The sequence below is a fragment of the Caloenas nicobarica genome, chromosome 12, assembly GCF_036013445.1.
Source record: "Caloenas nicobarica isolate bCalNic1 chromosome 12, bCalNic1.hap1, whole genome shotgun sequence".
Lineage (NCBI taxonomy): Eukaryota > Metazoa > Chordata > Aves > Columbiformes > Columbidae > Caloenas > Caloenas nicobarica.
This window is the reverse complement of record NC_088256.1, coordinates 20,532,652-20,546,795: the sequence shown is the minus strand read 5'-3', so window position 1 is coordinate 20,546,795 and position 14,144 is coordinate 20,532,652. Positions and strand designations below refer to the sequence as shown.

The 14,144-nt window shown below is 44.8% G+C and overlaps 1 protein-coding gene across 3 annotated transcripts in view; it reads left to right on the top strand.

Annotated features, from left to right (window-relative positions):
• Positions 1 to 8,813, top strand: part of CAPN6 (calpain 6) — a 57,592-nt gene extending 48,779 nt beyond the window's left edge. For all 3 annotated transcript variants that reach the window (XM_065643134.1, XM_065643136.1, XM_065643135.1), the window contains exons 13-14: positions 4,809 to 4,945; positions 6,451 to 8,813. In XM_065643134.1, the coding sequence (XP_065499206.1) occupies positions 4,809 to 4,945; positions 6,451 to 6,633 (320 nt within the window). In that variant the 3' untranslated portion in view covers positions 6,634 to 8,813. The remainder of the gene's footprint in view (positions 1 to 4,808; positions 4,946 to 6,450) is intronic.
• The last annotated feature ends 5,331 nt before the right edge of the window (positions 8,814 to 14,144 follow it).

Here is a 14,144-nt window from a genome sequence, read left to right as displayed (position 1 = left end):
AGACTTATGTGTTATATGTGCTGGTCCAGATGGGCAGTAGTAGTCAGGCCCTCCTGAGAAGCTTTTTGTGGGGATTAATAAGAAATTCACCTTTCAGGGTTATGTGTTTTCTAATTGGAAAATATTCAGGGAGGCAGCTGAATCACACAGACTCATGTAGTGTATTACACTTACCTCAGCAATGTCATTCACAGCCTTCAGAGCACTTTGTTCTTCATTACCACAAGCTTAACAGCACTTCAAGGAGGAAATTATGGTTTTCAAACCACCATTTTCAGCTGGGTAAACTAGGACAGGGAGAGGTGAAATGACTTGTCCAGGACTGTTACCTACACATCAAAGGAAGTGTCCTGAAGGACACTAAAATGTCTTTCTGGCACTCGATCTTGACAGTTAATTTAGAGACTTGTCTAGTTGTCATATGCTTTCTCATTTTCTACTCCTACTCTCCGTCTGTCAATGTTCATTTTTCACGATCATTGCAATAGAAAAAGGTAGACACATCCAGCACTCAGTGGTTGGGAGGAAGAAAGCAAAGGAGCAGAGATACTACAGTGAAATGGGAACAGGAAACTAAAGTGGTTTCTGAAACATCTGCTGTGTTTGCTCCAGATAACTCTTCAGCTCTCTTCACTTTAAGATTTGGAGCTCAGTTGCATTACCTTCTTGTGGTAGTGAAGGCATTAGGCAACTCCTTTGTAATTTCTTGTCCCTTCTCTGGATTAACGTTTTGGACCCTCTCCCATGCTTATCACAAGGAGAAACAGCAGCCAGGCTTTTGAAAAAGACCATTTTTCTCAGAAGTGAGTTTAGACCTCAAAGTCACATGGGCAGGTACTGAAACACCAACCTTACCTGCCACTCCTGACGCATTTCATGATGTGAACTGCACTTAAAAGTTAAGCGCAGCCTCCTGTCTACTCAATACTGTGAGGTGAGGGAAGAAGCGACACAGCAATTGCCATTGGGAGTGACAAGTAGAGGTTTCCTTTCAGGTTAGGCACAGTCAATATGTTTATTCAAGTAGAAAATAGGTAGATGAAAAGTGATTGTGTTTTCCTGCTGCTCAGAGGACCTCAAACAAAGGTTACTCATTTTCTGGTGCAAGGATTGATGGCAACTGGTTTCTGTGCGAGCTGCTGCTTCTGATGAGCCCCACTGCATTTCACAAGGGTTTCCTGACCTCTCCTTCACCCTCTGATCTGCAGCTTCTCAGCTCTCAAGCTGCTGCTTTTCTTATGCTCCGTCTCTGTCAGCTGTATTCCCCTTGTCCAGCCATCGGCCTGGTTTGTCACCATCATCCCTTAGCACAGACAGAAGACAAAACTTGCTGATAAAGGTTATGATTCACTCTGAAGCTTCTGAGGTCTAAGACAATGGTGTTACGTCTCTGTGACAAACTGTCCTGAAAACATCAGGATGTCTCTGTTCTCTGACATGGGGGTATGCAGAGCAGCTGAACAGAAATACCTTTTTTTGATATAACTAGGATGGAGGGATTTTAGAATTGAATGCACTATTCTTCACATAAGCCCATCACTGTCATCTGAGAGCTGTGCTTAGCACAAATTTCTAAGCAGCTACTGAAACAAAACTGGAAGAGAATGAAGATTACATAACAAGTGCACATTCAGCCTGATTCATGAAGCGGTTGTCATCAAAACTGTGCTCCATGCCAGAGGAAGATGGTTTAATCTCTACTTTAAATGTTTATTGGAAGGCTCCTCCTTGCTGCCGTCTTTGATCCATTGTCCTGGCTGTAAAAATAATGGATGTTTGCTGTTGTTGAGACCAGTGGATGACTGGCTGCCCAGACTCGATTCTGAGTGCAAGAGGTTGCTCCTCGTGGAAGGACCTCTCTCCGAGTGAGCTTGTTCTGAAGCTGATCCAACTGTGAGCCAAGCGCAGTGGCAGGTTTGCAAGATGAGGAAGCATTGTGTGCTTGAAGATTTCTTGTCTGTCATTCCCAAGTCTGTCTTAAAAATTGCTCTTGCTACTGCCTGTCACACTCTTTTCCCAAGAGCTTACCTTTGAGAACAAATCACCTTTTGCATTTCTAAGTCTTCCCACTGAAATTCCATGCTGAATTTGCATGTTTGCAAATTGCGTTTCACTGCTTCTTTTCCAAACTAGGCATCGTGATCCTCCATATATGACATATCTGGTAAGCTGAGTATCTGGGACCTTTAATGGCAGTTGACTTGGGAGCAGTTTGAGAAACAGAAAGAAGGCGGCAAAATGCAGCTGCTAAATATCCAGTCAAGGCATGAGAAGTGAAGCAGAAAGATAATGGAGCAGAGATGGGGAATTTACTGATGCCAGTGGAAAGACTCCTTTTGATTATGTGTATTGCAGGAGAAGCTCAGAGCTATCACAGGAGCACAGACTCAGCTGCAAAAGGCAAAACAACCTGTTGTGCTTGTCAAGGCAGCGCTCGTGTCCCAGCGCGGTGTCTGCTCCCTTTGGCCCGTGCCTTGGGCTTCTTGTAGCTCCCTGCATACCAGTAAGAGTGGTCTAGCTGGAGGAGTGGGAATGTCTCTGGGAACTTTGTCTCAAGAATGTTTTCTAGAAAGCCTTTTGTGTTTGGTACAGTGCTGAAGGACGTGGATGTTAGATCCTCAGTCCAATTCTAAAAAAAAAAAATTAAAGCCTTTAGACTACTGTGCCTAGATTTCTTTAAGCCTTAGAAATGCCATTGCTGTTCAAGTGTTTCTGGATTTTACAGATCTCAGGTTTTTCCTTTGTGATTTTCTGTTGTACAACTTCCCAATACAGCAGCATGGCTGTAGGACTGAGATGGAGCAGGTGTTTGTAAACGGTAGGGTGTTGAAGGCACAGCTTGGGTCAGACGTGTGCTGGAGAACCGAACCCTGTCCTCCTTCCACTGCCAGAGCAGTTGCCAGAGTAGCAGCTCCAGTTGTTTTCATTCCCAGCTCCTGGCGAATACTCCGATATTGCTTTTCCACACTAGTAGCCCTTTCTGCATTGTCTTTGTACTGTAAATAAACCAGGTCCAGAGCTGCAAACAACTAGGCCAGCTGTAGCTGAGAACATCCCTTGTCTGACCCCACGTGTGCAGCTCTCCCATTTCTTTCTTTTGTTCTGGAATTGGAGCCAGTTCCTCCTCACAGAACTGACCACTCAGCAATGCCATCATGAGGTGGTGCTGTGCAGGTACCTCTCATGTTCCTCTTCTCCCTCTCTCTGTTTTCTTAGCTCTTTCCGAGAGTTTGAATCTGTTTTCTTTCAAATGGCAGCTTTCCCTTTCCTTTCACTTAGCAGGTCCCTTCACTGACATCTCCCTCCTCCAGCACACATGCCTGTTACCTCTTTAAGCTCTGTGTCCTTTCCCCACCCCTTCTTATGCCCTTTATCTCTTAATTACTGTTAATGATCGGATGTTGCTTTGCTCTTTGCCCTCGGCCAAAGTACTTGACACCATTTCATGCAAGACCCTGTTTCGTTCAGATCCATTTTCCAAATCTATTTGCAAAGGGGGGAGCTTTTCCATCACTGATACACAGTGTGGTGCCACCCCATGCCCCAGAGCTAAATCCACACATTCAGTGACACAGAAAGGAATTGCCTATCAGAAAAGCCAACACATTGCTACCTGCTATAGAAAGTGTGAGATGTTGTCAGGATAACAGGCCCGGCCATGTCTGGCCAGGTGTAATCATAGTGCAGTATATGGAAAAATGTGTTTCTTTCTTGGAAGTGGAAGTAGCTCCTTCTGTTTTGGATGTGGCTGTTAAGGTGTTTTGTTTGCGCGAGATCTTGGTGTCCATTCCTGCCAATGAACGACATGTTTGAGGAAAACCATCCTGGATATGAATTGTTAGAAAAACAAAAGCTGCTTTAAAATGATGCTGCCTTATGTCTGTCGTGCCGGCGGTGGCATTTTCAAGTAGATGGTGACAAAATGTGTTTAAGAAATGATCACAAGTCCGACTTACACTTGCACACATTAGGTGGGTTTATTTAAAATCCATATCTAAAAAGTAGCAAGGTGTGGAAAAACAGATCTGCTGTCATTAACAATAGGAATGGACAGAAATATTCGTGTTGAAATATATTTTAAAAAGGTAGTGCCTTTGTTTAATTAAAAGCTATTTAGAAAGTAGAACAGTGTTCTATTGGAGGATAAAAACATGTGTTTCCAAATCGGTTCTTGCTCCCTATTGGAATGGAAAGAAAATATCAGTATTTATAACAAAGTAAAAATGTTCAGTGTGAAAACAACAAAGCATTTCTAGAATGTTGAATAATCTCAGCGGGTTATGTATGATTAAAGTGTAATTTAAAACATTAAATAGGATCTATAATAGAAACAACCATGTTATGGTAACTTAAACTTTAAAACTACATCAATCCAAATGATAGAACCAGAGAAATTGTCTTAGATTCATGGGAATGAAACGACAAACTAGGGAGGATTTGCTTTGACAGTTTCCCACAGGAAACTTTGCTGAAACCAGTGCACTCCTACAAATGTTTTTGTGTTTTGACAGTATTTTCCTTTCTGGAAGAGAAACTGCTGCTTGAAAACTACCTCCCAACACTAATACTCATATCAGAATATGGTAGACAGCACTTTGGAGCTGGGCACTGAGATGTGCATTCACTGATCTAACAGCATTTCTCTGCAGTTCGTGTCCTTGTCCTCCATAGGAATTACGGATGATAAACAGATTTTACCTTCCATTTTGGCCCAGGCGCCCAGAACTAGATATTGCTTCCGCTGGGTTTCTGGGCAGGTCTCAGCTGCCATTCTGTGTCCTAAGAGCTGTGCGCTGATTGTGTTTCAGGAGCAGATCCCTACGTGCTGATCAAGTGTGAGAACCAAAGCATACGCTCCTCTGTGCAACACGATACAACCAGCGCCGTCTTCGACACACAAGTGATTTTCTACAAAAAGAACATTGACAGTCCTGTCATTGTCCAGGTGAGATAAGCCACACAGCGTGGGCTGCTGAATGCAAGGAGGGGAGCACAACAGCATTACTGGGCTTGCCATGTGCTAATTCTTCCTTCGCATGACTGAAAAGCAGGATAGAAGTGCAAGAACCTCTCTTCCCCTTACTGAGCTATGCCTGGAGCTATTCAGCTGCTCTACTGATTCTCTAGTCTAGGTCTCTTCCATAAAACAGTGACTGATGACACTTAGGAATCAGAAGGCATATTTCATTCCAAAGCTTTGAAGGAATTTACAGAATTACCTTTTGCCTTGTTTGGTACCTGACAAAACAGAGACAAAGAAAAGCCAAGTGTTGTCCAGAGCCAGCATTTGAAATAAAACCAAAGCTAAGGCTAGTATTACAAAGTTTTTCACTTTATATTCCAGTCCAGCGGTAACTGTTCACACTGTTTACCTCAGCACTAGCGGGAGAGACAGAGCTTAGTATTTAGATGAGGCAGTAAAGAAAACTTTGTGAGAGTGGAACAGCATTCCAGTTTGATAACACGCTTCTTTAATATTAGACAAATAGTAAGGACTATGTGTTTTTCATCAGTGTAGAGAGATCATAAAATGAATCTGTGAATCAATCCACTGTGGCACATAAGTGCCAGAAATGGAAATAGCATTGTATTGCAAGAAGAGTTACGTTTCTGGCTTCTCACTGCCTAGTGCAGTACTGGTGCATAGTGCTCCTGTGCTGTAATACTCCTCTGAAGAAATATGTATATCCTACCAATATTATAAATAGAAGGAGGGTGATAGCAGTGCTGTCCCCCAAATCAATAGCTGATGGAATATGGTCTGTGTTCTTGGCATGTGCAGGATTGCCTAATCCTTAATAAAGATTTGGTTTACACATGGGACCTCACCCCATCTCTCTACAGTATGCAGGTCAAACACTTCGACTTTTCCAGGGTAGCTAAAAGTTAGATAATAATGAACTTCACAGACCAAAGACTGACATGTGAGACTAGCAGCAACACCCACTATTAACACCGTTTCAGTTGCTGCTTGCTATATGCCCAACCCCGTCCTGAGCAGTGACAAAGGACATGTCCAGGGACCCCAAAACCACCGCGGTCCCTTGCTGTAGCAGTGTGGAGCTGGCTCTATCACAGTCAGAGGAAGAGCACCGAAGGCATTGCAGAGGATAGCACAAGCAGAGTGGCACAGGCGGGCTGATTGCATGTAGGTTTTTACTACTGATGAGCTCAAACAGGTAATTTTTATTCCTCTTTCTAGGCAGGCTGTGACCTAGAAAGCAAAAAGCTGCATTTAGCTCCTTATTCGCATAGCGTATGTAAATGAGCATGCAAATCCACAATCTCCCACATGCTCTTTAGATAATTAGCTAAATTTAGATGTACACCCCTTCCTCATTGCTTTTTCAAGGGGTTAATGGGGGTCACCCTCCTCCAGCACAGCCCTTCAGGTGGAGTGTGAGAGCAGCACCGCTTCAGCCGGGTTTAATTCTGTGCCCTTGTCTCTAGGTCTGGAACAGCAACATCTTATGTGACCAGTTCCTCGGACAGGCGGTGCTGGCAGCTTCACCCAGTGACCCCAGAGAACAGCGGACTCTGCAGCTCCGAGGGAGAGACGGCCAGGAAGCAATCGAGGTGCCAGGTCACATCACCGTCAAGGTTTTTTCCAGCGATGACCTCGTGGAGCTATGAATACCAAAGCCCCGCAGAGCCAGACAGAGCTGTCACCTCGCAGCAGGGGGGCTTGTCTGTGCTTTCTGTGTGAATGACTCGGGAGCAAAGGTTGCACATCATCATAATCGCTTTAAAAAGAAAAAGCCCTCTAACTCTCCACATTTTCATGGATAATGGGGAGAGAGGCTTTTAAAGAGAGAAAAATACGTATTTATACATGTATATGTTTATGATACAGCAAATACAGTAGAAGAGGGGCCAAACTAAACGTTAGCAGATAAGCTCGTTAATATGTGACGGTTTTCCCCAGCAGCATCTTTCAGGAGCTCTCGGCACATAAGCTGGAAGCACACGTGACTGTTCTCACAGGTTCTCAGCACGTCGTCAGCTGCTCTCAGCAGAGGGACTGGAGGGATGCGGGCAGGAATGGCCGCATCCCCATGGTCACGTACCAGCAGGTTGGTGGGGTGGCAAGTGCAGGGTGGATTCACACGGCTCAGTCCTTGTTCGCTGTCAGAGCATTTTTAAGCTTTGATTGGAATTTTTTTTTTTTCCTATATAGGCATATAAAATTTTTGATGAATTTCGTTGTTACTGCTACAGGTCAGATGTTTCTGTTGCTTGGTGAAAATGTCATTGCTCAAGGAGTTCATTCATAGGTTATAGCACTAAGACCAGGCGTGCCCGGGCAACATGAAAATAGGACAGGTCTTGCAGTGCCTGTCTGAAACCAGAGCAGATAGGAGCTTTGCCCGCATGAAGGCTCTTGGATTGACTTTCTTATTCTTTAATTCTCCACCTCAGGCTGATGACTCACAAATTGAAATCTCTGGCCAAGGGGATAGCACCTCACAAATCAGCTGTGGCTTTGCTCAGAGGGCAAATTCAGTAATGGGAGCCTGCTAAGGAGGCCTTCTTTAATCCACATGATGCTAAAAATGGAATAACACTCCCTTTGCTTTACTAGATGTGATGGGTAGCACCAGACTGAAAGAGAACAAAATTAGCTTATGATAAAGATGGGCATGTAAAACATAGATGCTGTGCCCTGGCAGGTATCATGTTTCACTCTCAAAATTTTGCACCGTTTTTTGCTGTGACAGAGCTGATTTCTGTAATGAAATTTAACTTGGGTATAATGGAGGACAGGTATTGTTTCGCATTTCCTTCAGAGCAGGATTCAGGAACAAACTTTCTTTTAACTTTTGCCTGTAGCCCGACAGCAGGGTTTTGACATGACAGCTGTTTCTGTGTTGTCGAGCTGCGCAGTGATTCTGGCAGCGTAAGAGGCTCACTGTGTTAGACCTCTCAGAAATTGATTTTATATGGTTGCAAATTTTGGTCTTGAAAGTGAAGCTCAAGAATGCCTTTTCTGCAGCCAGGAAATTTGGACTTCTGTGTACCTGGTAACCACTTCAGCCATTTTGTGCCATTTTAATAATTTATAAAATGGCTCTCAGTAGAATTAATGTTTTCACAAAAGGTTTTGGAGTCTCCTCAGGCCTCCAAAAGGATCATTGCTGTGGTAGGAAAATGCTTTTTCTGTCATGTTGGAGACGGAGTGTAAAGCTATGAATGATAGTATACTGCATCAGCTTAGTTGCATGTACCGAGTACCTAAATCCAGCTCTCTTTTTAAATAGCTTGGGCTCAAGCCATTTTGCATGCAGAGCATTTGTCAGATGTGAACAACATGTGGTTGACAGCCCTACAGGCATGTCTAATTCTTCTCTTTAAGCTCATAGCTTCAGAGTTGCTTTCTCTCAAATATGTTTGTAAACTGCAATTTTTTATTTTAATTTTTTTTAAAAGCATGAACTTTCTAATACAGACCAGAGCGTGAAGAAGCCACCCAGGGAACTGCAGCTGCAGTCAGACAGACACAGGAATTTAAGATCAAATGTTGCCAGAGCTGGGCAGTATTTTTTAACAATTAATGATAACTTGTGGGAAAATGAAGGGGGTTTTTTTTGTGTGTGTGAGATGCATTATGTATGCACTTGGGCAACCTTCAGCAGAGGATTTTGGCCCACAAAAATTAAAAGAGAGGGAAATAGTTGGAAAATGTTTCATTTCAGCCTTTCTTTACTTTTCAATATGAATTGACCTAAATAAAAGATTAACACAAAATAAACGTGCTCAGTAATTTCTGAAATGAAACAGTTGGTTTCAGAGAATAGAATCACAGAATCATTTAAGCTGGAGAAGACCTTTGAGATCATCAAGTCCAATTGTCCAGGTATGGCGACTCAACCGCTTCCCTTCTGCTTGATAACTCTTTTGGTTCAGAATTTTCTCCTAATACCCAATCTAAACCTCCTGACACACAACTCGAGGCCATTTCCTCTCATCTTATCACTCTGGGATGATCCTAAATGTCATTTTTCCTCTTGCTTGAGAAGAAAAATGCATCTCAGTTGTTCACTGAACAGTTCTTCTGCCTGCATGCCTCTTACTTCACAACTGCTCTCTGCTTTCCCCCGGTGAGTTCCCAGTTCATCGTGCTATTGGTATTATCTACTTGCAGTGCTATTTATTTCAGTGCAGCCCAGTTTTTGTCCTCTCTGCTGTGTTTCTGTCCCTGTCCTTCCTCCACCAGGATGAGCTCTGTGTATCCCTGACTCTCCTCCCTGTTGGGCTGAGGCTTGTTTGTCTCCTCTGGCACACCAGACCGGTCCCATCTGTGGGGAATGGAACACTGGGCTGACTGTGCCGGGGCTAGAAGAGCTCCCCTCCACCCATATTTTTTGCTGTTTGTCTCAACTAAATCCTCACTGTTTCAAATTCTCACTGTAGGATGGCTGCAGCATCTACAGGTTGAGGTGCAGAGGATGATCCCGGGTGTTAACGGTGAGCAGCCAGAGCTGTAGCTTCCAGCCAGCGTTTGTGCGTGTTGCGTAACCCGCTCCTGCAACTTCTGGGGAAAACAACCGGCTGTTGGTGCTGCCAGGTTAGTGCTGCTCGTATCGGCTTGTGAGTTACGAAGGCTGAAGGTCTTTTCTGCTCCGAAAGAGTCAGCGTTAAGCCTGGCAGGTCTGTGCTAGGAGCCACAGCACGTAGCTTTGCCGTTGTCCTCCTGCCCGTCCCCTGAGCACCGCGCTGGTGCTGGCTCGGGCGAGGGCCACGCGGTGCTGGGCAGGCCCAGCGGCCGGGCCGCGGCTGCCGGCTGCTCCCACCCGGGCGTGAGCTCTGCGGGCCGTCCTTTGGGGGGACCCCGTGACGGGAGGCGTTAGCTGGGGCGCAGAGGCGGGTGCCACCGGCTCTCACATGGTGGGCAGCGATGGCTGGTGCACTGGTGGGGAGCACCCAACCCAAAGCCTGGTTAACTGCTGGAGAGGGTCCAGCGCAGCCACGAAGATGCTGGAGGGAGTGGAGCATCTCCCGTGTGAGGAAAGGCTGAGGAGCTGGGGCTCTGGAGCTGGAGGAGACTGAGGGGTGAGCTCACTAATTGTGATCAATATGGAAAGGGTGTCAGGAGGATGGGGCCAGGCTCTTCTGGGTGACAACCAGTGATAGGACAAGGGGCAATGGGTGCAAACTGGAACACAGGAGGTTCCATTTAGATTTGAGAAGAAACTTCTTCATGGTGAGGGTGCCAGAGCCTGGCCCAGGCTGCCCAGGGAGGTTGTGGAGTCTCCTTCTCTGCAGACATTCCAACCCGCCTGGACACCTTCCTGTGTAACCTCATCTGGGTGTTCCTGCTCCGGCGGGGGGATTGGGCTGGATGAGCTTTGAGGTCCCTTCCAGTCCCTGACATTCTGCGATTCTGTGTGACTCTGTGGTTGGTGCTGTGGGCAGGCGGTGGCACAGCTCATTCCACACCGGGCCGTGGGGCCTTCTGGCCATTTGTGACCTGCTGCCCGTTAGCTCCCGCTGTTAACCCACCCTGTCCCGGCTCCGGGCTGGGTACGCGGGCGGCCCCGAACAGGTGACCCCCGACCCGCTGCCGGCCCCGCGCTGCCGTGAGTCCCCCCCGCCGCTGGGGGGCGCGCGCGGCCCGCGCCCGCCGCCGGTCCCCGCAGGAGCTGGCGCCGCCGCCATTTTGTCGTGAGGGGCCGGCGGGCACATACATGGCGGGGAGGGCCCCAGCGGGGCTCGGGAGCCTTCTCTGTATCGGTTTGACAGTTTTTTGTTCCCCCCACCGCCATGTACTTCATACATGTGCATATCTAAAACATACATACAGAAATCTGAGCGATTTCTGACTCTTCTGTGACAATATGCCTACATATATAAATATACGTAGTATAGTGTTGTATTAATATTTAGAGAAGAGTCTCTGTGTGTATAGAGTGTATGAAAATAGGCAGTCTGTAATATAGATGGCTAGAGAGAGGGAACATTATTTAAGGGTCTGTGTGTGTGTATACAGTTATGTATATATTCTATGATATGTAGAATCACAGGATCCCAGGTTGGAAGGGACCAAAAAGATCATCTGTTCCAACCTTTCATGGCAAAAGTCCGGTCTAGACAAGCTGGCCCAGCACCCTGAATCTTAACAGTGTCCAAGGCTGGGGAATCCACCCCGTCCCTGGGGAGATTATCCCAGTGGCTGATTGTTCCTCATCGGGAAAAATTTCCCTCTCGTGTCCAGTCAGAATCTGACCAGGAGTAACTTGGACCCATTGCCCCTCGTCTTTTCCTTGTGACTCCTTGTACAAAGGGAGTCTTCATTCTCTTTGTAGCCAGAGGACAAGTGCCGAGTAGAGCAGGATAATGACTTTGTGAGTTCTCCGTCTCTGCTGGAGACGCCCTTGGTGCTCATGCAGCCCAGCGTCCCCTTGGCCTTGCCCGCAGCAGCACCCTGGTCACTCGTATGGAGCGTGTTGTCCCACAGACTCCCAGGTCCCTTCCCACAGCGCAGCTCCCTAGCCCATCTGCACCCCGTGGTTATGTTTTCCCAGGTGCAAGACCTTACACTTGTTGAATTTCATGTGTCCATGTCTCTGGGAGCAAGTCATGGGAAACCACGTTGAAAGCCTTGGAGAAACCCAGGTAGACAGTGCCCACTGCTCGTCCCACATCAACCAAGCCGGTTCCTTTGTTGTACAAGGCAATCAGGTTTGTCAAGCATGACTTGCCTCTGGTCAATCTGTGCTGGCTTTTCTCCTTCACGTGCTTCAACTGACCTGCGATTGCCCCCAGGAGGCTTCCTTCCAGAACTTTCCCAGGGACTGGGAGGTATTTGGTCCTGTTTTACGTCCCTTTTATGTGTCAAGATTTAACAGCTTTGAGCATATGAAAGCAAAAGGTATTAACGGGCAAGATAGCATGTATTTTGCTCCATCAGTGGAGGACTTCACATAGTATATATTTGCAGAAAAACTAAAACAGCGAGTCTGACTTCTTCTCTCATCTGGTTATAATGTATTTTTTAACAAAACTAAAAATCCTGGATTAAAATTTAGCCTTGAGTGAGAAACTATAGGCCTAGGCTTGACACTAAAACTTCTCTTTTTTTAGATATTCTCAATTGTGTTGTAGTAACAAAGTTGTACTGTTTTGTCTTTCAGAAGAGTACAGAGTAGCTGTAAACTACAAGCTTCTAAAGCTTCTAGACTGATGCACCTATAATTTCCTGCATCCCCCTTTAAGCCCTTCTTGTAGATGGGAGTGACGTGACCCTTTTGCCAGTCTTGTGGGACGTCCCTCGATCTCCACTTCTCAAGGATTATGGAGAGTGGCCTTGCAGTGATGCCAGCAGCCTCACAGCCTCAGGTGGGTATTGTCAGGGTGACCATAGAGCCAAGTGCATGTTACACAGTTGTCTCTATGTCTTTATATATACATCTGTCTGTCTGTCTATCTATCTATCTCATGCATGGATTGTGAGAGAGAAAGTGTTGTAGAGTTACATAAGTTGCTCACATGCTCTTTTGTGTATATATATATAAAAATATGTGCGTACACACAGAGTTATAACCACATATATAATGATATTAAAATATATGGATGGACTGCTTTATAAGCATTTCAGTAGATATGCATAGAATATAGAGTTATGTATTTGTATGGGGGATGCCTATCTATATATACATATATTAAAATTTTAATATACATATCTAAACATGTATGAAATAGTTACATAATTACAGAAGGATGTATCCTCCTTCCCCTTCCCCATATATAGAGTGTGTATATATAAAAATATTTTAATATGAAAATATTTTTACTTTTAATGTGCATTTTATTATTTTATATATTTTGTATATAAAGCTAGAGAGAATATGAAGGGCTCTGTGTGTCCTTTTGTGTGCATGCGTGCACATATATCCACATATAAGATATGTATCATTTATAGAAGATACTATAGATTGCACTATACACAATATTATATAGTGTGTAACATTTACAGAAGGACTTCTGTCTATATATAAAAATATATACTATATAGCATATAGATGGCTAAGCATCATATGAGAGCCATGGCTCAAGAGTTACATGGAGTGTTTGTGCATGTATGCATGAGTGCACACACATACACATGTGTAAAATATATAAACTATGGTCATATAGATAGCCAGGGAGAGGGTGTGTGTTAGCTCAGTATATAGCTGGCTGTCTTTAGTGGGTACATACATACAGCGTTGCTGGTTTATAGCAGCGTCCCCCTCTATTTCTCCTGGACACAGCTTCACCTCCCAACCCCCCTATAGAATAGGTACACACTTAGAAACCTTTCTATAGCTGTAGGACACTATGGCTACCTGCTGATGTGAAGAGTGTGTGCTCGCACACCTTCCCCTTACCCCCATCTCTCTTGCTTGGCAGCTGTATACAGTATAGAGTAAGTGTATGTCTACAGTGCTGTAACACACTATCTGTAAATAATTATGTTTATTGTGTGTGTGTATATATATAAAAAATACATTTACATATACACTCACCCATATAGCACCCCCTCACTCTTTAGCAATCTCTCTAGATATAGGTAGTTTATAACTGTATGTATATAGGTATAATACGTAGTATGTTATGTAGTTACATAAGTGCTATATATACATATAGTACATAAAAATGTATGTTGATGGAGAGCAAATTATATAGTAATATAAGGGCCTCTGTATATATAGGTACTCTATATAAAAATATATTGTATACTATATATACACAGAGAGAACGTAACTCGATAACACAGTCTATCTATATATTGTATATTTTATTAACATGTAGGTAGGTGCTTCTGGGCAAAAGCACCATCTGTGTAACTCTTCGAATTCAGCAGGAGGGGGTGTTGGTTCTTTATAAATATGGATCAATGGAGGCGACACATTGAGAAATCGCAGCGCTCCGGATTTGTGCGAACCGGGGGGCAGCAGGAAGGCAGCTGTCGGCTTCTGCAGACAAGATACAAGGAGCTCCAGCAGCAGAACCTCAATATGGGGTCGTGGCAGGTAAGTTCTGTTTCATGACATCATGTGCTAGTGACACAGGACAAAGACAAGCACACACAGCCATACAGATGGAGTGTTTGACACTGCAGCCGATCGAGACTGGTGTATCTTCAGCCAGCCCTGATGCTATTT